General features: G+C 30.8%; 1 protein-coding gene across 1 annotated transcript; it reads right to left on the reverse strand.

Moving 5' to 3' along the window:
- Positions 1 to 1,985: 1,985 nt before the first annotated feature.
- Positions 1,986 to 27,395, reverse strand: LOC129988693 (monocarboxylate transporter 2-like). The gene is made up of 6 exons (XM_056096967.1): positions 27,280 to 27,395; positions 15,434 to 15,646; positions 12,249 to 12,392; positions 9,750 to 10,592; positions 7,736 to 7,856; positions 1,986 to 2,616 (listed from the first exon to the last, which is right to left on the reverse strand). Exons 2-6 carry the CDS (start codon positions 15,624 to 15,626, stop codon positions 2,607 to 2,609), a joined length of 1,311 nt encoding a protein of 436 aa, XP_055952942.1. The 5' UTR covers positions 15,627 to 15,646; positions 27,280 to 27,395; the 3' UTR covers positions 1,986 to 2,606.

The following is a 27,395-nucleotide window of genomic DNA, read 5'->3' on the forward strand; positions in this document are numbered from 1 at the left end:
TACTTCTGACTTACATATGATTGGTTATTGTTATGAAAACTAACTTGTCTGATATAAATTTTCTTAAATATTTGTGTGTTCATATCTTTGAACTTGCATGTCATTAATTTAATTTTTCCGATATCTTGTCTCCAAAAAAGATTAAAAGTCAAACATATTTCATAGAAATGACCTGAAACTTTGTTTGTAAGCTTCCACATTTTAATAGATTAAAAATTCTGATTGAAGTGTTTTAAAAATGAGAAAATAAAAGTATTTGATATTTTTTAAATAAGTACAAAACTTTTTGAGAATATATATATATATATATATATATATATATATATATATATATATATATATATATATATATATATATATATGTAATGATATTTTAACTCTAATTTCAATTTAATTAATTTTCATAATAACTTCATCTTAATTTAGCCCATAGTAACTTCATTCTAAAATATTCTCTTATTTCGTGATCCAATTCCACTGTCTCTACTTAATTAATTCAAGAGAAGCTTTGTTAAATTGTTGAATCAGCTAAAATCTAACTTTCCCACAATACGCGTGAAGAGATAACATACCGCTGATCAAGCAAATTCTTTTTTAAAATCTCCCTTTGTTTCCTCTACCTTCTCGGCGCCTGTAATGAAAATCGCTATCGAAATCTCATAATACATTAGCACTGTGAAGAAATGTTTTCCCTATCAAAATCATAGGTTATATAAGACCAGGGATAAAATGTCCGAGAGCTCTTCCCTCATTCCTTTCTGTGTCGTTCTGTGTGCTCGTCGCTTGTACATATGCTTGCTTCTTCAAAATGAAATAAAACGACGTCACGAAATTAAAAGTATCTTCATTGCCTTCAACTGCATCATGCTTCACCACAAATAATATTACATATATATATATATATATATATATATATATATATATATATATATATATATATATATATATATATTTGTAGAAACTAATTTAGATATTCTAAATCAAATCTATAATTTTATTAAGTTATTTTTAAGTTATTTATTAAGGAAATTTAGCCTTGAAATATTGAAAACTAAACTAACAGAAGAAGGATATTTTAAAAATAGGTTTATTTTTTAAGAAATTTAAACTTAATATTTCTTAAGTTCATTTTTATAATAACAATTTTCTGCACAGCTTGTATTTAAACGCAGTAAAGCAAAATTAATTTGTTCTAAATTATAATTAAAGATATTCTTAGGGACTAACGATCCTAAAAAATCTTAAAATATCGTCTGTAATACGAAATTTAAATTCGGAAATAAAACTATGAATTGTAAAAAATTGTTTATGTTTCTAAATTGTGTCTGTTAGTTAAACACACCATTGAGCTTAGTAATACAATACGTTTCTGATTTATTTTCATTTAATGTACAAATATATTCAGTAAAAAAAAAAAAAAAAAATATTCTTTTTTTTGTTTAAATAAGTTTTGAATGCATTAGAAGTCTGTTGTTTGTTTTGAAGCTTTATAATACAATTGATGTATTCAAAGTGCTTTATACTGCGTATTTATTGCAATTACTTGGAAATTAAAACTATAAATTATCAATTTTTATAATAATTATTATTACCATTTTTAAAAACCTACTTATCACATTATAAATGCACTAAAATTTTAAAGAATAATACAATAAGAGAATAATTATAATAATAATAATGGAAGTAATAAATTATAAGTAATAGAAATAATAATAGAATAATAACCGAAATAATAAGAGTAATAATGGTAATAATAATAGAAATCTGATTTTTTCTTAAGTTTATGAAAATACGTAAGAAAAGTTCAAGGATATCAAATTTTTGATTATTTGTTATTTAAAATAGTTGAAAAATTGCGAAAATATTCAATTCAGGAAAACACCTTTAAAAATTAATATTGATAAAAATTTGCACTTTATTCTTTTAATGTTATTTATAAAAGACATGAATATTTAGAATCTAAAAAAAGCTGAACAATCTTATAATATAAAAATCCAACAATTTATCATTTAAATTAAAAAAAAACTCCAATATGAAGTGTTGAATATTTCTTATAAAATGATGAATGCATTTTTATTTGCTGTTGTTGAATTAATTATCGTTTGATTAAAATTTAAGTAAAATCGTTAAAATTTTCAATTTTTGTTTGTATAACTGTACCATAATGAATAACATCGTTTGCTCTTTAATGATTTATAAATAACACAGAATTTATTCTGATAGAATAATTAGTCTTTGAAATGAAGTCATCTCAAGGAAATATTTTAGGTTTAGGATAATAATTTTAGCCAGAACACTTGTTCTGAACTTGGACCTGAGTGTTAAGCTCTCAAATTTCTAAAAGACGCCGAAAAATATATTCTGCACAGTGTCGCTTGCTAATACTTCAGATTTTCCACTGTACTGTGTTGTGTAACCTGTTTCAATGAAACTGAAGTTGTAATTTTTGTTCTTTGTAGATCTTGTCTTTTCTACTATGTTCTGGAATTAGGAGCTCCACAATGAGGATTACAAAGTCAAAATGCTGCCGGTTCCTAAGTGGGGATCCTTTAAAATATCACTTAAATGTTCCACCACAGATTGTAATAATATTGCATTGAAGTAAGTCATTTCATCCTATTGAGAAACAAAAAACAAATGTATTAGATAAAATTGTAAAAAATAACACACATTATACAGTATCTACCAATAAGTATTGGGATTTGCATGAGTGCCCAAATTGGGTACCCATGCAAATGAGGATATCTCTTGTCCTAATCTACATCATGTATTCTGTACTTAAATATCGTGTAGAGAACAGCATTGGCTTTAGTCGCATGCAAGATACCACAGAATTCAGAGCTGTCTATCCTCGAGAAAGGCATGATTGTCGGATATCATAGAAATGTCCGATCCTTAAGGGACATATCAGTTAGTTAAAAAATCCAAAATCGACAGTGGATTTGTGATTAAGAAGTGGAAGGTGATTGTCGTAATGTGCTTCGACCCGGCAGACCCACGAAACTAAGAGTTGAATATCGACGAGAACTTTCCAAAGAAATTCGAAAAACCGCCCCAAACCACAGGCCTTCATACTCCAGGAGTTCCAACAAGCATCCAGGACTGTTGTTTCTATAAATACCTTCCGCAAGGAAGCACATTTGCCTGGTTTCAATGGTCGCGCTGCCATCCGTAAGCCTCTGATTACAAAATCCAACCGCACTGTCCTGTTGAGATGGGGCAAGGCAAGTTGAAATTGGACCGTACATGAGTGGGAACAGGTTCTCTAGAGTCAATATTCAATCTCTACCAGTCAGATGACGGAGTCGGGGTGTGGTATATGCATGTAGATCGCTTTTTGTCAGAATGCATTATGCCAACAGTAAAGTTTCGCGGTGGTGGAATTACGGACTGGGACTCTTGATCGAAATTCATGGTAACTCATGACCCAGCTCCATTATTCTTGACAACAATGTGCTTAATATGCTGTGGCAATTTTACGCGTTGGATCATTGTTACTTTTAGGATGACAATGCCACGTCATGTTGCGAGGTCTACCATGGATTGGTATGATGACAATGGGGTGAACCTACTGACCTGGTCTGCTTAGAATCCAGAGTTGAATCCTATGGAAAATCTCTGGGATGAGTTGGATCGCTGAATGAAGGGGTGCAGCAACCTTCCAAAATCGGTGAAAGCACTTGCATGTGTTCTTCAAGCTGAGAGGAAGAACAATACCAGTGTCCATCATTCAAACATTTGTGGAAAGAGAGATTTGTCCCGGAGAGTTAAGGCCATAATTGTCACAGGTAGAAGCTCTACCAACCATTGACGATGAATAAATTGTGTTTATCTCTTTTATCACAAGTATTCAATTACTTATTGGTAGTTAATGTATAAAACATATTAATAAAGAAATTATGTAAAATATATTAATAATAAAAGCACTAGATTAAATAAACATTTTTGAAGTAATTCGCTTTAGATCATATTGATAGTCAGTGAAAATCTCTTTAGTGGTCTGTATACCAGATATTTGAGATATACCAGATTTCTGATACTCAAGAAAACGAAAGGGAATCGCACGTTCACGATTCATACATGCGGCCATCAACATAGCATTTGTACATTATTAGATATTTAATTAAAATTAATTTTTTTATCTAAATGGATGTAATAGATATCTCTCAGTACATGATTAAATTTATAAATGTGACGTGCTCCAATTCATAAATTTTTTATGAGTTGCAGTTTTATATTAGTTTGGGAACGATTATTATTAAATTTCATGAATATTTAAATGTTAGCATTATTAGAGACAAATACAGTGAAACAAATTTGTTTTTGCAATAAAAATGTCGCCTATTCCATCTTACCACATTGCTCTATAATAGTATTTAGGATGAAAGAAATATAATTTTACTTTATTGTAATTTCATTAATGAACATTCATTTCGTCCTCTGTTAAGCGATTAATACGCTCATCGTTGTTTCAGCCTCTGCTTTATATTTTATTTCAACTTTTACTATCGATTTAATATTTATTCCTAGACCTGAATCTTGAATTGTGCGTAGGATGCGTTTTGTGAATTCGTTCCGTACGTGTTTCATCTTTTCTCCCCTATGTCCATACATTTCAATCACTTTTCTTCTTTTCTCACGTTTACCTTTGGTTTTGCTTTATATTTTCTTTGTTATATTTTCAATGTATTTATTTACTACATTGTATTTTGGCTATTTTTATTTTTATTATATATTATTTTATATTTTTGTAAATAACTTTATATCTATGAGTGTGTGTATAATACTCATAAAAATAAATCAATTTAAAAACAGGAACCAAAACAGAAGTTTAGTTATTAACATAAAAATATAAAGCAATAGTTAGAGAGGGTTTAAAAAAGGTCAGCAAAGATAAAGTGCATCAGGATATATTGCTTGTCAAGTTGGCCAATATCTTAATGACTTTTTAAAAAATAGGGATATCTTTTTCTGCGTATTTGTCAACAAACTGGTATAAATAAAGGTCCATACTCAGAGCAAAAAATAACCTATCATGAAAATAGAGAAATTTGATTAAGGATCAAAGATATCTGATCAGAATTTTATACAAAATAATTAATGTAATCGCGAAATACAATAATTATTTTGTATATTTATCGTATTGGATAGATAAATCTGGCATCATAAATTTTAAGGTTACGATAACCATCAACAACGCTGCCGATGGATGGACGGTTTTTATAACTTAGAAAGCATAACTTCTTGTAAATTACTTCATATCAAGAAACAAGCCTAGTTACAAAAAGACGCAATAACCAATTTTACAGTGGTGCCTTTACATATCAAACTTTCCATGAATCTTATTTTATTTCTGAGTCTTAAATTTTTAATAGAAAAGCCATTTCTTGTCAATTAAATAAAGTTTTTACATATCTAAAAAATTAGCACGTGGAAAAAAATTAAGTATATTTGTAATAAAAAAAAGCAACAACTGATTTTAATCATAAGAAGAATTATAAAACAAATAAGGCAAATATGTGTCAACGATTTTTACAACAATAGAATATTGTAGGACGTCACAAGTTGCTTTTAAAAAACAATAAATATTTGCCGATGAGTTTTCTGCTATTCTTCGAATGCTCAAAACGAGAGTTATACTAAAACCTCAATTTAACTTTATATTTTATGAAAACCACTAAAAGGCAGTCTTTAAATATGATTTTATGGCCACTAAAAGGCAATCTTTAAATATGATTTTATGGACACTAAAAGGCAATCTTTAAATATGAATGAGAAGTTTAGTTTAATAAAATACGAAGAAAGCAAATGAAAAACAGAATAAAAGCAAAATTTGAAAAAAGTATGTAATAAAAACATAAATATTGAAAAAAGTAAATATTTTCCTTGTTTACACGTTTTTAAAACATTTCTCTGAAAATTTAATTTTTTAAAGTCTTCTTTAAATCTAAAAATAAACTATGCATATAGTTCTTTTTATTTAGAAAATAAAGATTTTCTGTGTATATATATATATATATATATATATATATATATATATATATATATATATATATATATATATATATATATATATATATATATATATATATATATATATATATATATATATATATATATATATATATATATATTAATTATTTACCTACTACGTTTCACGCATGCGTAAAGCAGCAGTATCTGTGCTTTGCACTTATCCGCCCGTGAGCGGAAATCTCAAACTTCGCATGTGCGAATAGCAAGAGCTGTGGTATTCATATGCGATACATTTCTTTGTTTACGTCTGATTTTAAACAGCGATTCAAATCTCATTATCCCCAAAAGAAGGAAATGCAACCTCGGCCGGAGCACATTAAATGCCAAAACGCTTCGTTTGTTGAGCGATAATGAAAATGTAGAGGAAAGAAACGTCAGGTTAGCGAATATCAGAGAAAGAATGTCCACACTATCTTGAAAGGAGAGTCTTCTGCTGAGCGAAGCAACCGTCTCTCTTTAAATCGCACTGCAGTTGAATTACTGAGACATAATGAATCTCGCCTGTCTGCTTTCCCGATATTTGGTCTGAAAAGGAAAACACTGCTCTGAATTTCGATCCATGTGTGAGTTACAGAAATGATGCCTCGGTTTCAATAGGAACAACGTCTATAGTCTGTCCATGTTGCTCTCTTTAGGAATAGCTTTGATATACAGTCATTTTCGCCAAAAAAAAACAATTTAACTCGAAATTTAGCGAAATGACCGAATGTGGCGAGAACGGCAGCAACAGGGTAACGGTAGCAAAAGTGACACCGAAAAATTGCCAACCTCGCAAGTCACAAAATGACTGTATGTCAAAGCTTAGCCCAGCTTTAAAATGGAAAGATGAATCAAAAGGCATATGTTGTTTACAAGGGAAAATTGAAACCATTTTAACAGTCTAAATATGGAACAGCATTGATATACAGTTATTTTTACCCAAAAAATAATTTATCGCCAAATTTTAGCGAACGGCAGTAATAGCGTTTCCAATCTAAAGGTTCCGAGGAACGTTGCAGCAAATTAACGGAAACATAAAAAAAAAGTCAATAAATGTAGTAAAAAGAAATGAACGCAAAAAAAAATTAATCGAAAATAATGAAAATAAGCAAAAGGAGTATGTGCAGCAGGAAAAAATCAAGGGAAATGAACAGGGAAGATCGAAATACAGTAGCATACAGTAACATAAAAAAAATGGCGGCCATGTAACCCCAAATAAAGCGCCACCGAAAAATTGCCTACCTCGCAAGACGCCAAATGACTGTATATCAAAGCTTATCCTTAAATATTTCTGAATATGTGCTATAAAGAATTGTTTTGTAGTTATTTTTGATGATTTCTCAATATCTTTTTGATCCCGCGTGACATTCCCATGTCGTATCGGGTGGAGGCAAGACTTAAGTCTAAAGCTAATTTTTCCTCTCAGATGTTATGCTACGGGCAACGCTGTGCGGGTACTGCTAGTATATATATATATATATATATATATATATATATATATATATACATCGAAAATCCATGAATATATAATATTTACATTTTTTCAAGAATCTAAAAGTTTGATATATGATGGCTCTATTTATTTACATACTCCTACCAAGCAAAACTATATGTTATCTGTATTATAAAACAGAAAAAAAATTTAACATTTTAAATTTAAATATATAATTTTCAACTAACATATTATTTGTAAATGAAGTGATTATATTTAATTACATACCTGTTTTTTCTCCAAACGACTATATGAGGAATAATTACACATATAAGGCTACTCAAGACGCATATACCGATAAGTATATAAAATAATCCATCATAAGACTGTAGTGTATCTCGGAAGTATCCTGCATAGAAAAGTTTTTTAAAAAATTGAAATTTCCTATTACAAATTTCATATTATCATGTGAGTACATTATTATTTTTTAAAGTAATAGTCTGTCTTAATTAATTTAAGTCATTAACCAATTTAAACCGGTTTGAAACAATCACATGACTACCAGATTACGCATGCGTCGATATTTAGAATATATTTCAGCGTATTTAGATTACGCTGTTCTTTTCACTTCTCAAAACCGTTTGAACTCCAAAACTTTTTTTGTCGTCTTGAAAAATTGAAAGTAAGTTTTAAAAAAATTATATATATAATCACCAAGTTGTAGCTTTTTACTGACGATAAATCGCCAATTTTCTGCCCTTGCATTTTATGGTTTCAAAAACCTCAAACCAAAATAACATCATGTTCTCACATGATAATTATGTCACATTAAAATTAGATTTTTTTTATTGATAAAATTACTCATCATTTCAATAAATAAATTTAATACGGAAAATTCCAATAGCATTCAAACAAGTTCACCTGTAAATCTTGGAAATCATATTTTCAGACAGTTCACCAGAATGATTGTAACCTTATTTATCAAGTTATTACAGACCAATATGACTTTTTCTGTGGTTTTAAAATTGTCATGTTAAGAAGATGAATGTGGGCAGATATCAATATTTTATTCTACTTAGAAAATTTTGAATTCCTTTCATTTTTCTTTAAAAAGTAACTAAAAGGTTTTTAAATTAAAAAAATTAGTCATCTTAAAATTAAATTAATAATCTGAATTTTAAGAAACGCATGCTTCGAATCATTTCACAGGTCCTATGCAAAAAAAAGAAAAAAAAAATCTGCAATTTATCGAAAACGATGAATTTCTAAAACTTTTTTTTCGTTGTTGTTGTTCTAATTATCCTCTCCTCACTTTTGAAACTAAACGTCTTAATTATACTGACTTTACCTGTTTTCTCCTGACTTTACACTCAAACGTTGACACCAAACATACATCTGTTGCTTAAACTAGAGAACGGAATGGAACCACATTTCATATAAAAACTGTAAATGGCATGGGAAAATGAATTCTGCAGAAAAAAAATTAGTAATAAAAATTGCCGATAGGGGAAAAGTCTTTTTGAAACTTTATGTTTTTTCCAACGAACAATGATAAGTAATAAAATGTGGAATGCTTACAAGCTCAAAAAAATTGTTTTATGACGGTTTAAAAAAACATATTAATAACAATTCGATGAGTTTTTGAGTTGGTCATTTACTTTGAGATCCGACTATACGATCAGTATGTCTCCTCAATCCTTTACTATACACAACTTAATAGAATGTATGCCGCCTTTTAAAGAAAAGAAATGACCCATTTTGGTCAATCGAAGAATAATTCCCATCATCTTACAACTCAAAGTTTGATTTTATATGTATCGAACACAAAAAAGAATACAAGAATCTGAAGAAATCGATCTTTTACAACAATCACTTTATAGTCTGGATCCTATTTTTCCTTATTATTATATGCTTCATGTTTCGGTTCATGAAGTCTTTTTTCTTGATAGGTAGCTTCCGAGTATTGGAGATTTAGAAAAATGATTTTGATGCTTCAAAGCCAATAGATTTGTCCCACCAAGAGATAATTCACTATGTAAAATGATGATAAGAATCCATTGTTCATGATGGATTATATTTCATTTTTAATGTTTTGCATTTATAGAACTTAAAATTCCAAGAAAATACTTTTGTATTTTCGATAATCACACTTAATTATTATCAATTCAAAAATGTTTAATTTTATGAAAATATATCGTGAAACAATAAGATGAAATTTAAGTTTTTAATCATATAGTTAAAATAATACACTTATATAAGGTAAAAAATTCTTAAGCAGCATAATCATGTCTGGAAATCTTACCTATAAGTGGAGCTTGAGTGAAGCTTACAGGTGGATATAAAATAAGTCTTGATGGCACAGCTATACTGTGATATTCCTTGTCTATGTAGGCTGTTACGACTCCCGAATTGACTGTATTGAGTCCTCCTAAAATTAAACCGAAGAAAAACCCAAACACCATCATTATAGTTGGTCCTTTTATCCATATAAGGGTAGCATATAACAATCCCATGCTTGCAAAACTCAAGGCTGAAAAATTCAACTTGGTCAAATAACCAGCATCAGTTATAGAACCCAAAAATAAACGACCAAATAGTTCCGCTATAGATACAGCCAGAAAAACGTACACTTCCTGATCAAAAGAAACACCATTGTCTCTGGAAACGTCTATGAGAATAGTATAAGTCGTTGAATAATTGTACAGCATTGCACTTTGTATGACAACTATGAGGATGTATACAGGATCCAGAAAAATCCGAAAAGCATGAGCTGTTGATTTCTGCTGTGTGTTTTCGAGGATATTGCAACTATTTGCTGGAGAATTACTATTACCTTTTACCTCACTGTGTATCTCCTCGAGATTGTACTTTTCTGTGGATGAATCGAGCGCAGTTTCAATGCAGGTTTCCTCGGGAATTTTTAATAGAAAAGCAGCCGGTACACTGTGCAGCATCACACCGGAAATAATGAGAAATGTCCCCGAAAGACCATATGTGATCAGAGAATATTCAACAAGTAAGGAAACTAGAAAATACCCCACTGAATCACCTGCAAGTGCTATTCCATTAGCTTTATCCAAGTGTTTTGAGAAATGAAGGCTTAAGAAATGAGGGACCGAAAGAGTGCCAAATCCAAAACTGATACCTAAAAGAACGATTGGATCAATATAAATATTACTTATATTTGTGTACAGTTTAAATAGTATTATACATAGCGTTTCGTTTACATTCGGAATTGATTATTTTTATAAATTATAAACTGTCAGCAACAACAATAAAACATTACCTATCCATCTAACATACCAAACATCTATCACAGAATATGGTATGGTATTCATAGAGTGTTTGCGTTATTTTTACTTTCGATTCTTTTATATTTCCACTTGTTGTTTCAAACGTTCGCGACTTTCGACATTCTTCTAAGGGATACTGTGACTTCTGTTGTCACTTTGGATAATAAATTAATTAGAAAATTTGGTAAAGGCACGCTTTTTTTATTAATCATAGTGTGATCTGCCCTTCTGGTAGAAATATGTGCTTCCTACAACAAGTGCGAATTTTAAGTGACCAACGTGACTGTCAGTCAGTCGTCGATCTAGTAAGTAAATAAGATGAGAAATCAACAGGAAAAGAAGCAAACTTGATTTCCAAAATCCTTGGGGATTGGATGATGGAGAATGTATATGGGTTGGACATAGATATCATCAGTTACTTCTGTTGGATCGTGATTCAAAACAGTAGTGGACTAATTTTTTTAATTAATGTAATCATCAATCACCGAAACTATAAATTTTGGTTCATATTTTTCAGAAGATGATTTTAATTTTTTGGTCGCAGAATGAGAAGAAGCAAGGTCAAAATTTGATGACTCATTTTTTTAAATTAAATATATTGCAATTTTTTTTCAATCAACGAATATATTTTGTTTTCTTTTGGTAGAGTGAGCATTTAATGAGTAATGAATTCATCTGTTTCAATAAAATGCCTTTCCAATTAAGTTATATTTTAAAGTTTAATCGAATTCCTAGAATAATAGTAACCACTTCTCAATGTGTTCAACAAATGCATTAAACAAATTGGCAGCTTGTATTTCGAATGTTTCTAATTTGGCACTGCTTCTAAAATCAATCTTTAAGAGATTAAAAAATGTGTTGCTGGCATTTCAATTAAATTGGCGAAAGTAAAATAGATAAAAAATACAAAGATTACAGCAATGAATTACAGTGAAAGTTTCGTATATATAAGTCATATGGTAATCCTACTTACCCTTCGTATTTGCAAAAAAATTTTATATATAGATATTATCGAAATTTAGCGGTTTTACGATAACAAGTCTTTTTTTTTTAACTTTTATTTGCGTCCTTTTAATAAAATTTGAAAAAAAGGGGACAAATAATAATAGTAACTAAATATGAACAAAGGTGATAGTCGCGTATATCCGTGTCATATGGTAATTATCGTTCACATATGGAACACTTTTGTCTGATTTCTGTATCTATAGATATCTTGGAAATACGACATCCTGGAAAAGTTTTTCTTTAAAGCTAAAGTTTTTCTATTTCAACTCATTTTATTGAAATGTAGCTTATGTATATTTTTTCTTTGATTATTCTTTTTCCAACGCCTTGAATATACTTTAATTCTAAATCTAAATTATATATTAAAAGTCACGATAAAAGTTGATATTAAATATTCTGTCTTATATTCTTATATATGATAAATTACTACAATGAAAAAGCTTCATTCGCAAGCAAAGTTGCAACAACATTCTTTAATGTTTTCAAATAGTTAAATATTTTACCATAGACAACTCCCCACAAGATCGTAACCGTGACGATATCTTCGGCAAAGAAACAGCCTCCGATTGAAGCAGCTGAGAGGAAACACCCCGTAATGGTTACCGATCGAAAACCAAACTTTTTAATAAAAAATCCAACTATCGGACCTATTGAAAAAAATATACAATGCTTAATAAAAAACAGTGCTACTAAGGTATGAGTTAAGCTATATATATCATACAGCAGATATACAGAGAGCATCCACCTTAAACGTAATCCAATCACTAATTTCTACACAGTTAGAGACAGCATATAATTCTAACAAGAAAAATGCCCTGAAGACGTAAAAAATTATATGTTCCGCTATTTAAGTCAATTTATATTCTGCTGAAATAAATTATGTGATCGAAAATTTGATACAGTTATCCAATCTTATTCATTGTATCTTGTAAAATATTCTTAATAATACAGTTAACAAAAAAAAATTTCATATTTTTATGACGAAGATTAAATGAGTTATGAAGTTTTAAATGTCATCACTTTAAAAGTTTGGAGTTAACGTTGAAAAGCATGGTGGCCTTAAAGGTAATGGGCGCAATGTGTTATCACGTGCAGGCCTCTCATTGTCCTAAAATAATGAAATTTAAAGCTTTCAAGATTGATTGGATTTGGTCGCATTAGAGTTGATTTTTTTTTTCTATAAAATGTTAATGTCAGAAGAATATTTTACAAAATACAGCTGAAAAAGACAACTGAGAGAATGTATAAAAATTAACTTTTTTTTTTTGAAATTTTAATGTGCGAAGAATATTTTACAAAATACTGTGACTAAAAGAACAGCTGAGAAAATGTATAAAAATTTAAAAAAAATTTTTGTTTAAAATGTTAATGGGAAACAAATATTTTATAAAATAATCTGTCCTATAGGATAACAAATCTGAATAAAAATTTAAAATTCGTAACTTTTTTTATCATAGCATTTATTTGCATAGAATGACTTAAATAGAATAAAATGGAATTTTTTTCCTTTATTTATTGGCTATATAATTTATTAAAGATGAATAATATAAGATCAATTGATTGCAAATATTTGTATTTCTCAATTTTTTTAACAGTACTTTCATTAAGTCATACAATATAAAAAGAATTAATTGCATTACCTAGAAAATTGTTTCGTTTTAAAGTTTATTCTTATGTCTAACGGTTCAGAAATTAATTATAGAGTTCACGATTAAAATAAACACTTTGTGCATAACTTTGTAAAATTTTCCAGTTATCTTCGAAGTAACACTGTATGTTTATTAACTTGATTTTAACTGAAACTTGCAAGCATTTTGAAATATCGCCTGTAGAGGCCGTTGATGGCTCTTAAATTGCTAATGAAAATAAACCAATAATTGTGTAACTAAAAATGGTGAATACAATGCTTCTACAAAAAGCGCTTTATTGAACTACGAGAAGGGGCAAGGAGTCGTCCACCACCAACGGTATAACATCGCGTTCGGTCTCCAATTCTATTTCAGACGAGGTCATGACTCGCGCTGTAACAAAAAGGATTAACCCTAGAAAGGGAGTTCGCCAACTTGGCGCACTGACAGCAAAGTACTTAAAACGCAGTACCCAAGATTTCAACCCGATTCCGATAGTTTCAGTTTTGAAACTTATTTTACAGTTTCGTTTGAATTGAATGTTTCCAATCAACTAAACTAAATAAATATGATAACAACAGAAAGAAAGAAAGAAAAGAGCTGCTTTTAATATTTTTTTTTTATTTTCATCCAAGAAAAATTGTTTTGTTCTATTTTTTTCATCTCCTTGATCTAACATATTCTTTCATTTACAAATCAGATGGTTTATTCCATTTTGGATTTTTATTGATTTTTTTTTTCAATCCATATACGAAGTAAAGAACACCTCAGTGTGTCTATGATTTTTGCATCGTGAGATAATGGTCAAATAAATAAAAAAATTATGCAACAAATATTGTCTACACAAGCAAGTCATTTTATAACGTGACACTAAGCAGATGCCAGTTAAATTCAAGAGATCAACTGCATTCACTTTTTAATAGATTGTGATTCAATCAATATCTTTTTAACCTTATCCGAATTTAATTTTGCCATTGTTTCTGATATTTCTTATTTTTGTCATTTTAATGCGTCTAGAGAATATTTTAAAAAAAGATATTTAATTATTTATTTACTTTAAAAAATGAAGACTACAGAAAAATCTCTATTTTCATGATGCTTTATAAAATGAATATTCCACAAATTTCATACATACTCTTTAACAAAAATGTTATCCTAGGACGAGTAACAAGTAACAAGCAGATAGACTGAATGATTTTTGCTCAAAATTTGATAGAAATCTACAAAGTTGACGTAAAAAGCGTAGGTCATATTTTATCTGTCTACCCCAAAGCGTTATTGAGTTACATTTGTCATAGACAAACGAACGGACAGGTGGAATGATTTTTACTCAAAATTTGATAGAAATTTACAAAGTTGACGTAAAAAGCGTACGTCATATTTTATATGTCTACCCCAAAGCATTTTTGAGTTGCATTTGTCATAGGCAAACGAACAGACAGGTGGGATGATTTTTACTCAAAATTTGATAGAAATTTACATAGCTGAAGTAAAAAGCGTACGTCATATTTCATCTGTCTACCCCAAAGCGTTTTTGAGTTGCATTTGTCAGGCAAACGAACAGACAAGTGGAATGATTTTTACTCAAAATTTGATAGAAATTTACAAAGTTGACGTAAAAAGCGTGCGTCATATTTTATCTGTCTACTCCAAAACGTTTTTGAGTTGCATTTGTCATAGGCAAACGAATAGACAGGTGGAATGATATTTTCCAAAAATATGTTTTTTGAACTGAGTAGGGTTTCTTATAATCTCGAGTTCAGAATTTTTTTGACTATTGTGATGCTTTTTCTATAATTGGTATATGTGAAGGTAAAAATTTATTTAACGATGAAGTTTTATTTTCATGCCACTTTTTTCTGACATGCACAAATTTTAAATATTTATAATTAATAATACCTAATATAAGATATAACAAGAATTATGGAAAGACTGGTAAGCAAAATATATTTTTATTTTGAAGGATTTTTTTTTTTTTATTTTATCCATTTTAAATCATGTTTGTTTTATTTTATCTTCAAATAAGTTCAAAAGATGAAATTGGAAGAAACAATTCTCACCTATTGAATTTCTAGTCATATAGCACAATATAAATGGAAAGGATGCCCGCTCCCGATCAACATTGTACCTGGTGATTGCATCAACAAATAGTAGACTCGCGACTCGAGTTGTGCACATAACGAATCCCAAAATGAGAAAACTAAGAAAGCCGGCTACTCCACTATTGATGTCAATCTTGGATAATTTCTTCATTTTCAAGGTGAATTTTGAATCTGGAAATTAAGAATGATTACAAAAATTTAGGAAGAGTCGTAATGACAAAAACAGAAAAAGTGGAATTTTTTTTCTCTTTTTTTTTTACATAAAGTTTCAGACATCATGATTATATTTAAATATAAAATAAATTTATAATTTTTCTTTTATTTCGTCGATCACAAATTTTGAAAATTAGTCGCCTATGGCGACTATCTAGTTCGTTGAATATAAACATTGCAATTAATTATATTGATCTGTATCTACTGCTTTTGCTATTGTTTTATTGTGTGTTATGCAAAATACATCAAAAGGCTTAATCTCTGCTTTGTCAATTTAGAAGACTGTAATTTGCTTGTATCCTACAACGCATGCGTTGTTTTTCCAACGTTATTTATTGTTTTTCAATGTACATTTGAGAAAAAAAATTGCTTTCGAAAATGTCTTACAGTAATCGTTACTGATGAGGCTTCATTATTTTTACCCATTCTAATTTCGAGTACTTTCTTCCAAATGACTATGCCACACATTTCTTTTCGATTTATTAAATGTAGATATTCTTATATTTGCAGTTCCCGTAATAAACTAAGAAAATATAAAATTGAATCATATCCCAGAATTTAAATATTTCTCCAAGAAAAAACTAATTAAATTTGGTAATGTTTTCTAAATGTGGAGAATTTAAAATTTTAAAATAAGTATTTTCTAATACAATGAAATATTAGTAAAGTTTTAAAGAATTTAAGATCATTGAACTTTATGCATCATGGATTAAAGTTTTTAAAAAATATATGAATTTATATGTGTGTGTATTATATAAGTTTTCTGATTTATTTGAAATCATATCTGATATTTTCTCTACTAGATTTTGCAGGAATTTTGAAATACAGTAGACTCCCGATTATCCGCGGGCAGGTTATCCACGCTGCCGCACTAAATTTTTTTTTCTTTTTTTTTGCTTCCAAGCAAAGAGAAAATGCTTCCAAAGCAAGAAGCAAACACAAATGACTGATTTCTTCAAAAAGGTGTAGTTTATGCTTTTGTAATTACATAATACTGTTACAAAAAATTTTCTACAACAAAATACCGTCAATTAACCGTAATGACGCAGTACATTTAATTGCTAGTTCAGCAGCTTGCTTGCTGTCTAATCCTCTCAAATCTTTTACTTGTCGGCGACTCTGACTCTCACACACGACTTCTGACGATATACACGACTTCTTTGCAGCTTCAGAGTACCTGTCTTTTATAGTTCCGGGAGGCGGGGCTAGAATCTTCAGACCAATCAGGACGTCTCTGGGTGTATCTCGGTTCCTACTGGATGGATCGTGAAACTTCTCGAACTTTCCAGCATGATCCATTTAGTCGCCAAACTTGCCAAATTCTTCGCCAAATGGTCGCCAAGCTCTCAGGTCATTGACGCGGCAGCCGGTTAGCACAGATCTTACAAAGGTCTTTCTCACGATGACACTATTCGTGCCGGGTAGCAAAATTACAAATTTGTAACAATACATTATAGTATTAAAGCAGTACATATGTATTATTTTTTCTGTGTATCCTTGACGCCTCTCGTAAGTACAAAGCACTTTTCTGTTTTCATTAACAAAATGCATTTTAGGTTAGTTTTGAGTGATATACTAAAATATTAAGCGTTAGTCAAACATTTCCTGCTGTTTATTTTACGTTTTATTGTACATAAAACGATTTTTCAAAGTTGGAATGACTGTTTTCTCTTTTTCTATACCCGGTTTTAGCTTTTTTCGGATTATCCGCGATTTTTGTTATCCGCGGCGGCCGCGCCACTCAATTCCGCGGATAATCGGGAGTATACTGTATATAATGATATACCCCCTCCTTCAATGGGTTAAGTTAAATTACAACTTTTGTTCTTAACTTCCATGTCTGATTGATGTGAAATCATTCCATTATCCATATTTTCAAGTATTTTCATTCATTTCACATTAACCACTTAACCATTTAGATTGAATGGTAATGCAACTGTATTTATGGCAGAAGTGGTGGCAATCAGAAATGCTCTGGAGTTTGTCGCTCAACGCAATATAAAAGAGGCAAAGATAATTTGCGGTTCAAGATCGGCTTCAATGGCCCTTTGGTGAAAAAAACAAAAAAACATTCGACATAAACACAAAAGTTTTCTAACTTCGTGTTGAAATGATCTGGAACAGAGCACATCAAGAGTATATTGGAAACGAAAAAGCATATACACTAGCCAAAGAAACTTTAAACTTAGAAGAAATACCTTTAAATGAATACCTTTCCATGAAAGAAAAGAAATACCTGTAAATACCTAAGAAAGAAATACCTTTCAATGAATTCAAAATCCAACTCAGAAATGAGACTAAAATCTAATAATTGAGGATCGGCAGGAAAGATGAATAATTCCATCAAGGGAAAAACTATCTATCAATATTTTAAAAACGTTTCTGTTAATGGAATTGAGGTGATTTTTATCTAAATCAAGTGTAAACTAGACGGTGTAATTTCTGTGCAGCATAGCCATTTCTTTGACAAAAGTTCGACTTGTCAGTATGGAACTGAAGAAGGCTCTATAAATCACGTGATCAAAACCCATTCACTATGGCGAGAACACAAACTCAGGTGGCCAAGAAATTGGATGTCTCTTGACGTCGAAAAATTGTTAAAAATTCCAATCATTAAATCTTTTAATAAGAGCATTTTGTCAAAGATCATGTCTTTAGTTCTCTCCTAATATGAAAAAACCAATGTGCGTTATCTCTAGAGCATCATTTGTTCTTTGCAAGTGTCCAATATCCTCAAGCGTTGTTTGTTCTTTCGAGTTAGGCGTGGTTGTTCCTCGGCGACCCCAACAAGTTTCTGCATGGCCTCTGGTTAAGTCGGGGTATGGCTTGCATATTGTAAAACATTTAACATGATTCATGACTCATATTCTGACATATTCAAAAATAGACCTCATTTTAACTTTTCAAAAATTTTCAGGATATTTGAAAAGGAACCATGATCAACTTTAAACATGTCTTGGTTCGTCCTCTAGTAGCAAAACCGTGACCCGTTAAGTGGCAAAAACAACACAAAATCTGATTCTGATCATTCTTATAACTGTAATAACGCCACGATTTTTTTGGTCGAATATCTGAGTTTTATCACACTAATGAAAGAATGATTAAGAACTCATATATGGTAACTATTCGATTAAAAAGAAGCTCGCCGTTTCTCAAATAAATGTAAAACATCATAGAAACAGCGGTTCCTAAATGAAAGGTTGAAGAATCATTATCATATAAGAGCTATGCTGTCACATCCTAAATTGCAAGGGGCGTTTAAATGAAAAGGTAAGAAACGTCGTAACGACGTAACAGTCCACATATTTTCCTATGCCGCTATGGGAGAACGTAGAAAGACATCTAAGGATGCGATTGGAATCTTCGGCGTAGATCGGAGCATGCGCAGGAGAGAGCAGAGGCTCTTATAAAGAGCGCAGTCCAACTGACGTGACAGTGCATGTGAAGACAGGATTCCTCGAGCACAGAAAAGTCATTAATTCTGATGTGTACTGTAAGACACTCCGAAGACGACGCAGGTCCATCAAGTACAAAAGACCGGGGCTACTCACAGAGGGTGTAGTTCCGATCCGTGATAACGCACGTCCACATCTGGAACTGGCCAAGTTCAAGTGGGAACAGCTCGACCATCCGCCCTACAGCCCGGACATGCCGCCCTGCGACTTTCATGTGTTTGGTCTCCTGAAAAAACATCTGAAAGGGAAGCGCTTCAACTCGCGAGGCGAACTTCAGGACGCTGTGAATGAATGGGTCTCGTCACGGCCACAGGAATTCTGGGAACAAGGAATCCTTCGACTCGTTAATCAATGGGATCGTTGTGCTCAGGCCTATGGTGTGTACTTTGAATAAAGCATTTATACCTACAGTGTCATTTCGTACCTTTTCATTTGAACACCACTTGTATGTAAGAAGATCATTATCAGTACTTTTGAAATTCAGCGCTCAAAATCAAAATTATCAGATTTACGATAAGTACTGGAGAAAGTTGTATAATCAGCAGAAATGATCTCTCCGAAACTTTCTCGCATACACTCATCTATGTAACTTGTCATGCTAAAAAACGCTTTAAATGGCATTGGTGTACAATAATTGCGGAATATTAACTTTTGGCGTGAATTCAGCATTTTTACTGAATCTATCGTGTCATTTTTGGCGTGTTATTTGGCATTTAATCCCTGGCATCCTGTTAATAGTATTTAATACGCGGTAATAGTATTCATATTAAAACGGAAACTATATTTTAGATTCGTTTTTCCCAACCGATCGAAACAAAAATTTGCCACAAATCTACACTTGTAATCACAAAATCCAATGCGAAATTTGATACATTTAAGTCACTGCGTTTACATCTTTCTGAAAGTAGAGACCGACAGACAGTCAATCCTTCATTGGATTTAGCTAAAACTTTGACAGGTGTCTATACTATAGATGTTAAATCTGTGTGCCAACATTTATTTATCTAGTATACTATAGATGTTAGATCTGTGTACAAAAATTTATTTATCTGGCCCTCTTCGTTTCGTAATTATTGTATTAACTTATATGCGAACAACCGGACTTTCTCTGAACAGATTTTACTCAAAATTTGATAGAAATCTGCAAGTTTGTTGTAGATACTGTATACCGAATTTCAGCTGTCTAATTCAAAGGAGATTTGAATTATCTTTGTCACACACTGACAAACGGACACTTTCGATAAGTATGCTTTTTTTTTTTTTTTTTTGCAAATTTCACGGAGGTCTAAAACGTGGAGATTCGTCAAAATCTCGAGTTTGAATTTTTTTTTTTTTTTTTTTTTTTTTTTGGCGATTACTATACTTTTTCTATACTACGTATATGAAAAAGTAAAAATAAGAAGATTCAATTTGGGCGCAAATGAGCCTAAATTTTGTCTTTAAATTTGATAACAGTAAACAGAAACATGCTTAACAAGATTGGCCATCAAAGATTCAAATGACCTTCTGAATTTTTTTTTTCTGCGTCTACTCCCAAGCAATAGCAAGTAAATAAAGATCTGAATTTTGTTGAAAAGGAAAAAAAATGTGGGAATTCTTTTAAAGGAATCTGAACAAAAAGATACCAAACAAATAAAGAAGACATACCGAATTTCAAGTGGTTTAGCACCAATATTGTAACTTTAATTTCTTAAATAATCAAGGTACAAAATAGATAATTTATGTTGTAACAAAGAAAAATAAATTGTTGAATCATTTTTACACGATTGCATTTAGATATTTTCAATTAAATATTTTAGCGAAAGATTTATAATACTTACAAATGTGAATACCACAATATGTTAATACCTCAGATCATGTACTAGTTTTATTAAAACAGTTTAAAGATAGAATTAGATTATTATTTTTTCTTATTCAAGATTTTTTTTATAATTACAGGTCGCTCCACAAACAGTTATTTCAAATGGATTGGTCAAATCAAATCAAAGAAACTACAGAATTGAAAGAGGAATTTCTCAGAAATCGATAATAAAAACTAAAAAACCTCATTAAAAAGGAGCAAGCTGCTCCAAAAAAAGTAAAGGTAAACATATCCATTTTTTATCCAAAAGAAGGTAAAAAGCGGAGTTACTTGATTTCATATCATATCTAGAGAAATGCAGGAAAAAGACACTGTTGTCAATTGTAATAATGTTTCCTTGTACAGTAAATTTCCCAGCAAAACAGATAGTTTCACAGATAGCTCTGATGAGAACTGAATGGATACGAGTCAATGCTGAATGGATATCGACTCGTCCTCGGCTATCATTGGCCACAAAATTGAACATTCCAGAAATTATAAGAATCTTGGCAAAAGCTCTTGTAGGATTTGAATTACATCATTTGTTCTAGAAGCTTCTGCGCCGTGTCTCAAAAATTTGAAAAACCAAGAGGCAGAGCTGAAGAATCAGTTGCGGAAAGTCGAGTCGAAATTTGAGTTTAGTCCATTTTAGTTTCTCTCTATTTTCTTATGTACAAAATTATACGAATTATAAGAATAGAATTATTATTTAACTTTTTGTACCCTTCAAACTATTACAATTTCAAATATTACCAAATAATATAATATCTAATGCATAAAATCTCGTGTCACGGTGTTTGTGTTCGTTCTCCTCCGAAACGGCTCTGCCAGTTTTTATGAAAATTTTTATATGTATTTGGTAGGTATGAGAATAGGTCGTAAAGTATATTTCATAACCCTAGGTAATAAGGGTGTACCTATCCAGTCATTCCATGTTCAATGTACGTTGATAAGATCGTTGAATCATCGCCACAGTGGCGTAATGTTGAACAAGTTCAGCTAAAAATAAACATGCGCATCCACATGCTACAAGATCCATCTGCCGAGACATTCTCGGACCAATTTTTAGATATCGGCGATGGAAAAGTTGCTGTCTATGAAAATACTGGATGCATAAAATTGCCCCTAATTTCTGCACTGCCGTTGATTCGCAAAATGCTCTCATTGACCTCATATTTCCCGATGTACGCACACAATACATAAATCACGTGTGGCTGGTAGAAAGAGCCATTTTGGCAGCAAAAAATGTGGACGTCAACGATTTTATTTTCAAGATACAGCAATCGTTGCCAGGCGACTTGGTACCATACAAATCGATCGACACAGTTTGCGATGCTAACAAAGCTGTAAATTATCCAAAGGAGTTTTTGAACTCACTGGATTTGCCAGGCATGTCACCACACCTTCTACGACTGAAAGTTGGATCTCCAGTTATTTTACTTCATTGGATTTGAACCCACCACGGCTGTGCAATGACACGCAATTGGTCATTAAAAAAATTGATGAAAAACTTTATCGAAGAAACCATTTTGAATGTCAAATTCCAAGCCGAAAATGTTTTGCTTCCACGAATTCCAATGATTCTCACAGAAGTGCCAATTGAATTCGAACGCGTTCAATTTCCTATTAGATTGACATTCGCTATGACAATCAATAAGTCGCAAGGCCATACTAAGTCTTATTGCGGCTTAGATTTGGGCACGCTATGTTTTTCACACGGACAATTATACGTGGCATACATACTCGAGTTGGCAAACCATCGAGCTTATTTGTGTTGGCTAAAGACGGACTGACAAAAAATATCGTACACTCAATTGCCCTTCGAAATGAATATTGATTTTCTTAATTTCATTTTTATACTTTAGGATAAAAAATATATTATTTTTTTCACTGTACTTTTAACTTTTAAGAGATCAAACAATGTATATGTTCGTTACGTTAATGAAGTACATTGTACTGATAAAATGAATAGTTGGTGTTTTTATGTTTTTTTTTTATCGGCGATCATTGTCTACAGCGCTCCATTCCTCTTTCTGTCATAGATCACATCAATTCAATAGATTTTTAATTAACAACCAAATTATTCACTAGAAATAATTTATATGGCAGAACAACGTTTGCCGGGTCAGCTAGCTATTATTATAAATATAAAAATAATGCTAGCGTAATTCCTTATCGGGACTAATGAAAATTATGCTATAGAGTATTTACTTTCACCTGAATAAATATTTAAAAAATGTAAGAAAATTTTAAGAGATTGTTAAGAAATTAATTAAATAAAATATTTTTTTAACCAGAGAAAACCTATTTATTTTTAAAGTTATTTTGAATATATCTTCTGAAAAAAATCTACCTAGCGAAAGATAAAAATACATTTTTCAAACTATCTTTCTTGACAAAAATTAATACTCATCATTAAAGTTTCATGCCTGCTTTACATGGATGAAGATTTGAGAAGGAGCGCATGATGAAAATTACGGTTACCGAACGAAATGGGGAAGAATTTTATTGAAACTGGCAACGTTTCCAACATCCGCATCGAGGCCATAAGTAAATTGATTCATAACACGCATAATTCATCGTGATGCATCGTTATTCATTTTATAACGTTTGTACAAGAAATAAATGTTCTTAGCTCATCAGGGAATATATTATAGACAAAACATCTGTCAAGCTCTATTTAACCCTTTAGGATTGTTCGGTAAATATCATAATCTGAATCTGTTAATAGACATTTAGCAGACGATTCCTTTTCAGACATTTTGTAACTGCTACCATTTTTATTTCAGTTAAAATATTATTAAAAAGTAAAAGCAAACGATTTTTCTTTGATAAACATATTTTGTTAATTTTATTTCGTTTATTTTTTGTATAATAGCTGATGATCAATGGTAAACCTTCTGGAATCTGGCAATGATTGTAAGATACGCTGTTATGTTGAAAGAATAAACAAGCCGATGGAATTCAAAAATGCTTGGAGTAATATTTTAGTTTTAAGAATTTGAGATGCTCTGCAAGCTATAGTTTGAAGCTTAAGAAAACGGGTAGTTTTCTAGAAAGCATGAAAAAAGGATAGATATAATGACGAGCCTGATTCGCGCATCGAATAACATATATTATTTTTAGTTTTAAATCTGCTCTTAAGTAAAAATATTAAATAATTTGAAATGCAAAAATCATTTAAAACATTTCTATATTTCAAATGCCGTTATATTATAATTGGAATTAATATAATAATAAATATTCCAGTAGGAAGTGTCATATAATTAGAAAATTCGTAGTCCATTAAAACTTACTAAAATTAATTCGTAAATTCGTAGGTCAAGGAATTAAAGATTCTTCTGTATATCTTCACGTATTAATTCCTATATGTAAAATAATACTTTCCTTTAAATTTAATCCTAGTGTATGCAGTCCAAGGTAGGAGCTCATTTGAAGGAGGTAAAAGGGATTGAAAAAAATTCAGCAAATATATAAAAAATAAAATAAAACAAGAAATATGGAAATAATTGCTCAAAAATGCAGTGTTGGGTAAAGATCTCATTTAAAAGTTTTAATATTCCTTGCACTGATTTTCATTCAGGCTGATTCATTTCTGATTTTTACATTTGATTGATACTATTATATGAGCATACATTTGGATGAACATTAAAAGTGATGGAAAAAGTTAGTTAAAAGTTCTTCAGAAGTCAATTAAAAAATATTAAGTGGAAAAAAGGAATAATTCAGTGTATTTACACAAGCCGAGTGACTTCTTTATATGCATAGAAAAAAAAGTTTTAAATTAAAAAAGAAAGTTTAAGCAAGTCAACTAATGTTTCTTTGTTATGAGATATTTAATAATAAATAAATTTCTGTATAGTATAGATTTAATCAGTATTAGAGACAAACCAGGGACATTATTTAAAATCTGAATTAATAGCCGAAATTTCGGACCAACTTGACTTATTGAAAAAATTTATTTACTTTAGTACATTAATCTATTTTTTTTTTCTTTCTGTTTATTTAAAAAATAAAATTCAAAACGAGTAAACTAAATGAAAATTCAGTTTAATTCATTTGGATAATCTAGACATTTAATCAAAATTTGGAAAAAGCAAGGGACATTTTTGAGTTCTTGACAAACACCCGAAATGTGGGGTTGTATTATCTGATCAAAGATGTCTAGTGTCATCAATACAAAGTTTCAAAATATTTCAGAAAGTTATTTATAAGAAACTTTCTATATATTCTAGATATTTAACCAGGATTTGACACAAATCAGGAATACTTCGCTAAATCCTGGATGATAAAAAAAAAAGAAATTAGTGTATATTTGCATTAGTTCAGAGTTTCTATTTACACATGTGTAAAAATAATGCTTAATATATAAAAACAAAATTTTGGATAATCTAGATATTTAATCAAAATTCTACAAAGTCAGAGAAATGTTTTGAATTCTGGATAGACAACAGACACTTGGAACCATCTCGGCTAATTCAAGACATCTTGTATACAGTATATTCTCGAATATCCGTCCTAATGGGACGGAAGAGCTGGCCGAATAACAAGTCAACCATCTAACTCTCCGACCCGCCCTAAGGCACACGGATTTAAACCATAGAACTGAATGACCGGACCGCCGCAACAGCAATTGGCGGGAACTGTGGTTGAGTCCTAAGGGCCGTCACCGGCCACGGTACAACCCTCCCCGAAGGAAGTACGTCCCGTCATCGATGGGAGGAGCCAGATCCCCCACCTATTAGTGTACCCTCCAGGGTGGCGAGATCCAACCACCATGCCGGAAGCATCTCAGCCTCATTTCGAGGTGCCCCCCCGAGGGTCAAGCCGAATAACAAAATAGCCACATAGGTCGGAGTTCTATGAATTAATTTCTTTGTCCACCAATACCAGAAGACGACGTTTTTATAACAAAACACTGTTACAATACGTATTTTCTTGCTTCTTACTGAGTGCTTAGCCGTCCCTTTAACTCAAGCCACGTAGAATGTGAACGCGACCTCGGCCCAGTGAATCATAGAAGCAGTTGCCGGTAAAGTGTCCAGTTAAAACAGAAGGCTCTGTACTGGAAGTTTATATATGTTTATATACTGCGCTCCACATGTCAAGAATTTATAAAGTAAGTTAATGGAATAAACTGTTCACATTTTAACATACATTCTGTAATACCTAACTTAAATGCTGCAAGCATAAACAAAACATTAACGTTAATCATAGGCCTAATTCTTAAAAATTTTGACTCAAATTTATTTCATTTTTCACTGATAAACAATACACAGGTATAAAAAGGTAACCATAAGAAAAGAGTCAAAACTTACAGTTTTTAGCTTTTGAAAAACCAGGCCGGGTAGTGAGGAAGCCGGATAGTCGAGAGTGTACTATATTGAATTCCTTTTTGACATTTGTTCTCGCCAAAGAATCTAATTACATAATACCAATGCATTTTTCTGTTTTTCCCACTTGATCAAGTGTGGGTATTTTCAAATATACTGAATTCAGCATATTTAAAATTAACACAATATTTAACACAATACGGAACACAATATTCAGTATTTTTAAATGTACTGAATATTGGATTCTTTGATATAATTTAGAAGCAGCGTTTATAAAATCAAAATATTCACCTAATTAATTCAAAATGAAAAGAAAAATCCGATTTGTATGTAGATCTGTGATTATTGCATTTAAAAATATTTAGCTTATTTAATTATAAAATCTGAAAGCTCCTACAGAATAATTACATTTATTAACTAAATTTTTAATTTGCTAAATGTAAGCCTCATTTATAAGAGGGTTAGATGATTTCAGAAAACTAAAAAATTACCGAAAATATTGAAGGGATTAATTCCTGTTATACAACTCATAAAGATGCTGCAAAAATATTTAATGATGATGTGGTATTAAATTTTCGAAATATACAGAAAAGTTTGAAACGTTATGTCACGAATCTTAAAAATTCTGCTAATAATGTTCGCATTTTGTGGAAAAAATGTATATTATTTCTTACTTAACATTTAATATTTTTATTTTAAATTTGATAAAAATATTAATCAAATTAAATCCCACTTAATGAACAAATACATCATAAAGATGGATCGTATCTTTTTCATACTTTTTAAACACTAAATTTTAACTCTTAATACAGTAAGAGCAATCGAGTATGCAATGTTTTATTATTATTATTATTTTATCATGGTAACGCAATGTAGCATAATTTGTATGAAATTTTTTGCATAATAATTACCAGTAAATATAATTCATTTTAACATAATATAATACAATATAAGATAACTTACTTGTATTTAAACTGGTACAGAATCGCAGCAGAGTTTTATTTTAAGTAGCAACTTCATCTCGAATTATACAGCATTAACTGCGTGACCTTAATTCACCCTTTATCTTCAATTCGGAC

The sequence above is a fragment of the Argiope bruennichi genome, chromosome 10 (genome assembly GCF_947563725.1).
Source record: "Argiope bruennichi chromosome 10, qqArgBrue1.1, whole genome shotgun sequence".
Taxonomy (NCBI): Eukaryota; Metazoa; Arthropoda; class Arachnida; order Araneae; family Araneidae; genus Argiope; species Argiope bruennichi.

Excerpts from the sequence above, each read along its gene's own strand:
- LOC129988693 (XM_056096967.1), bottom strand. The coding sequence starts at position 15,626 with ATGAAGAAATTATCCAAGATTGACATCAATAGTGGAGTAGCCGGCTTT. Across the intron at positions 12,393-15,433 it reads TATGACTAGAAATTCAATAG|GTCCGATAGTTGGATTTTTT; the intron begins GTGAGAATTGTT and ends TTTTTTCAATAG. Across the intron at positions 10,593-12,248 it reads CTTGTGGGGAGTTGTCTATG|GTATCAGTTTTGGATTTGGC; the intron begins GTAAAATATTTA and ends TCGTTCTTTTAG.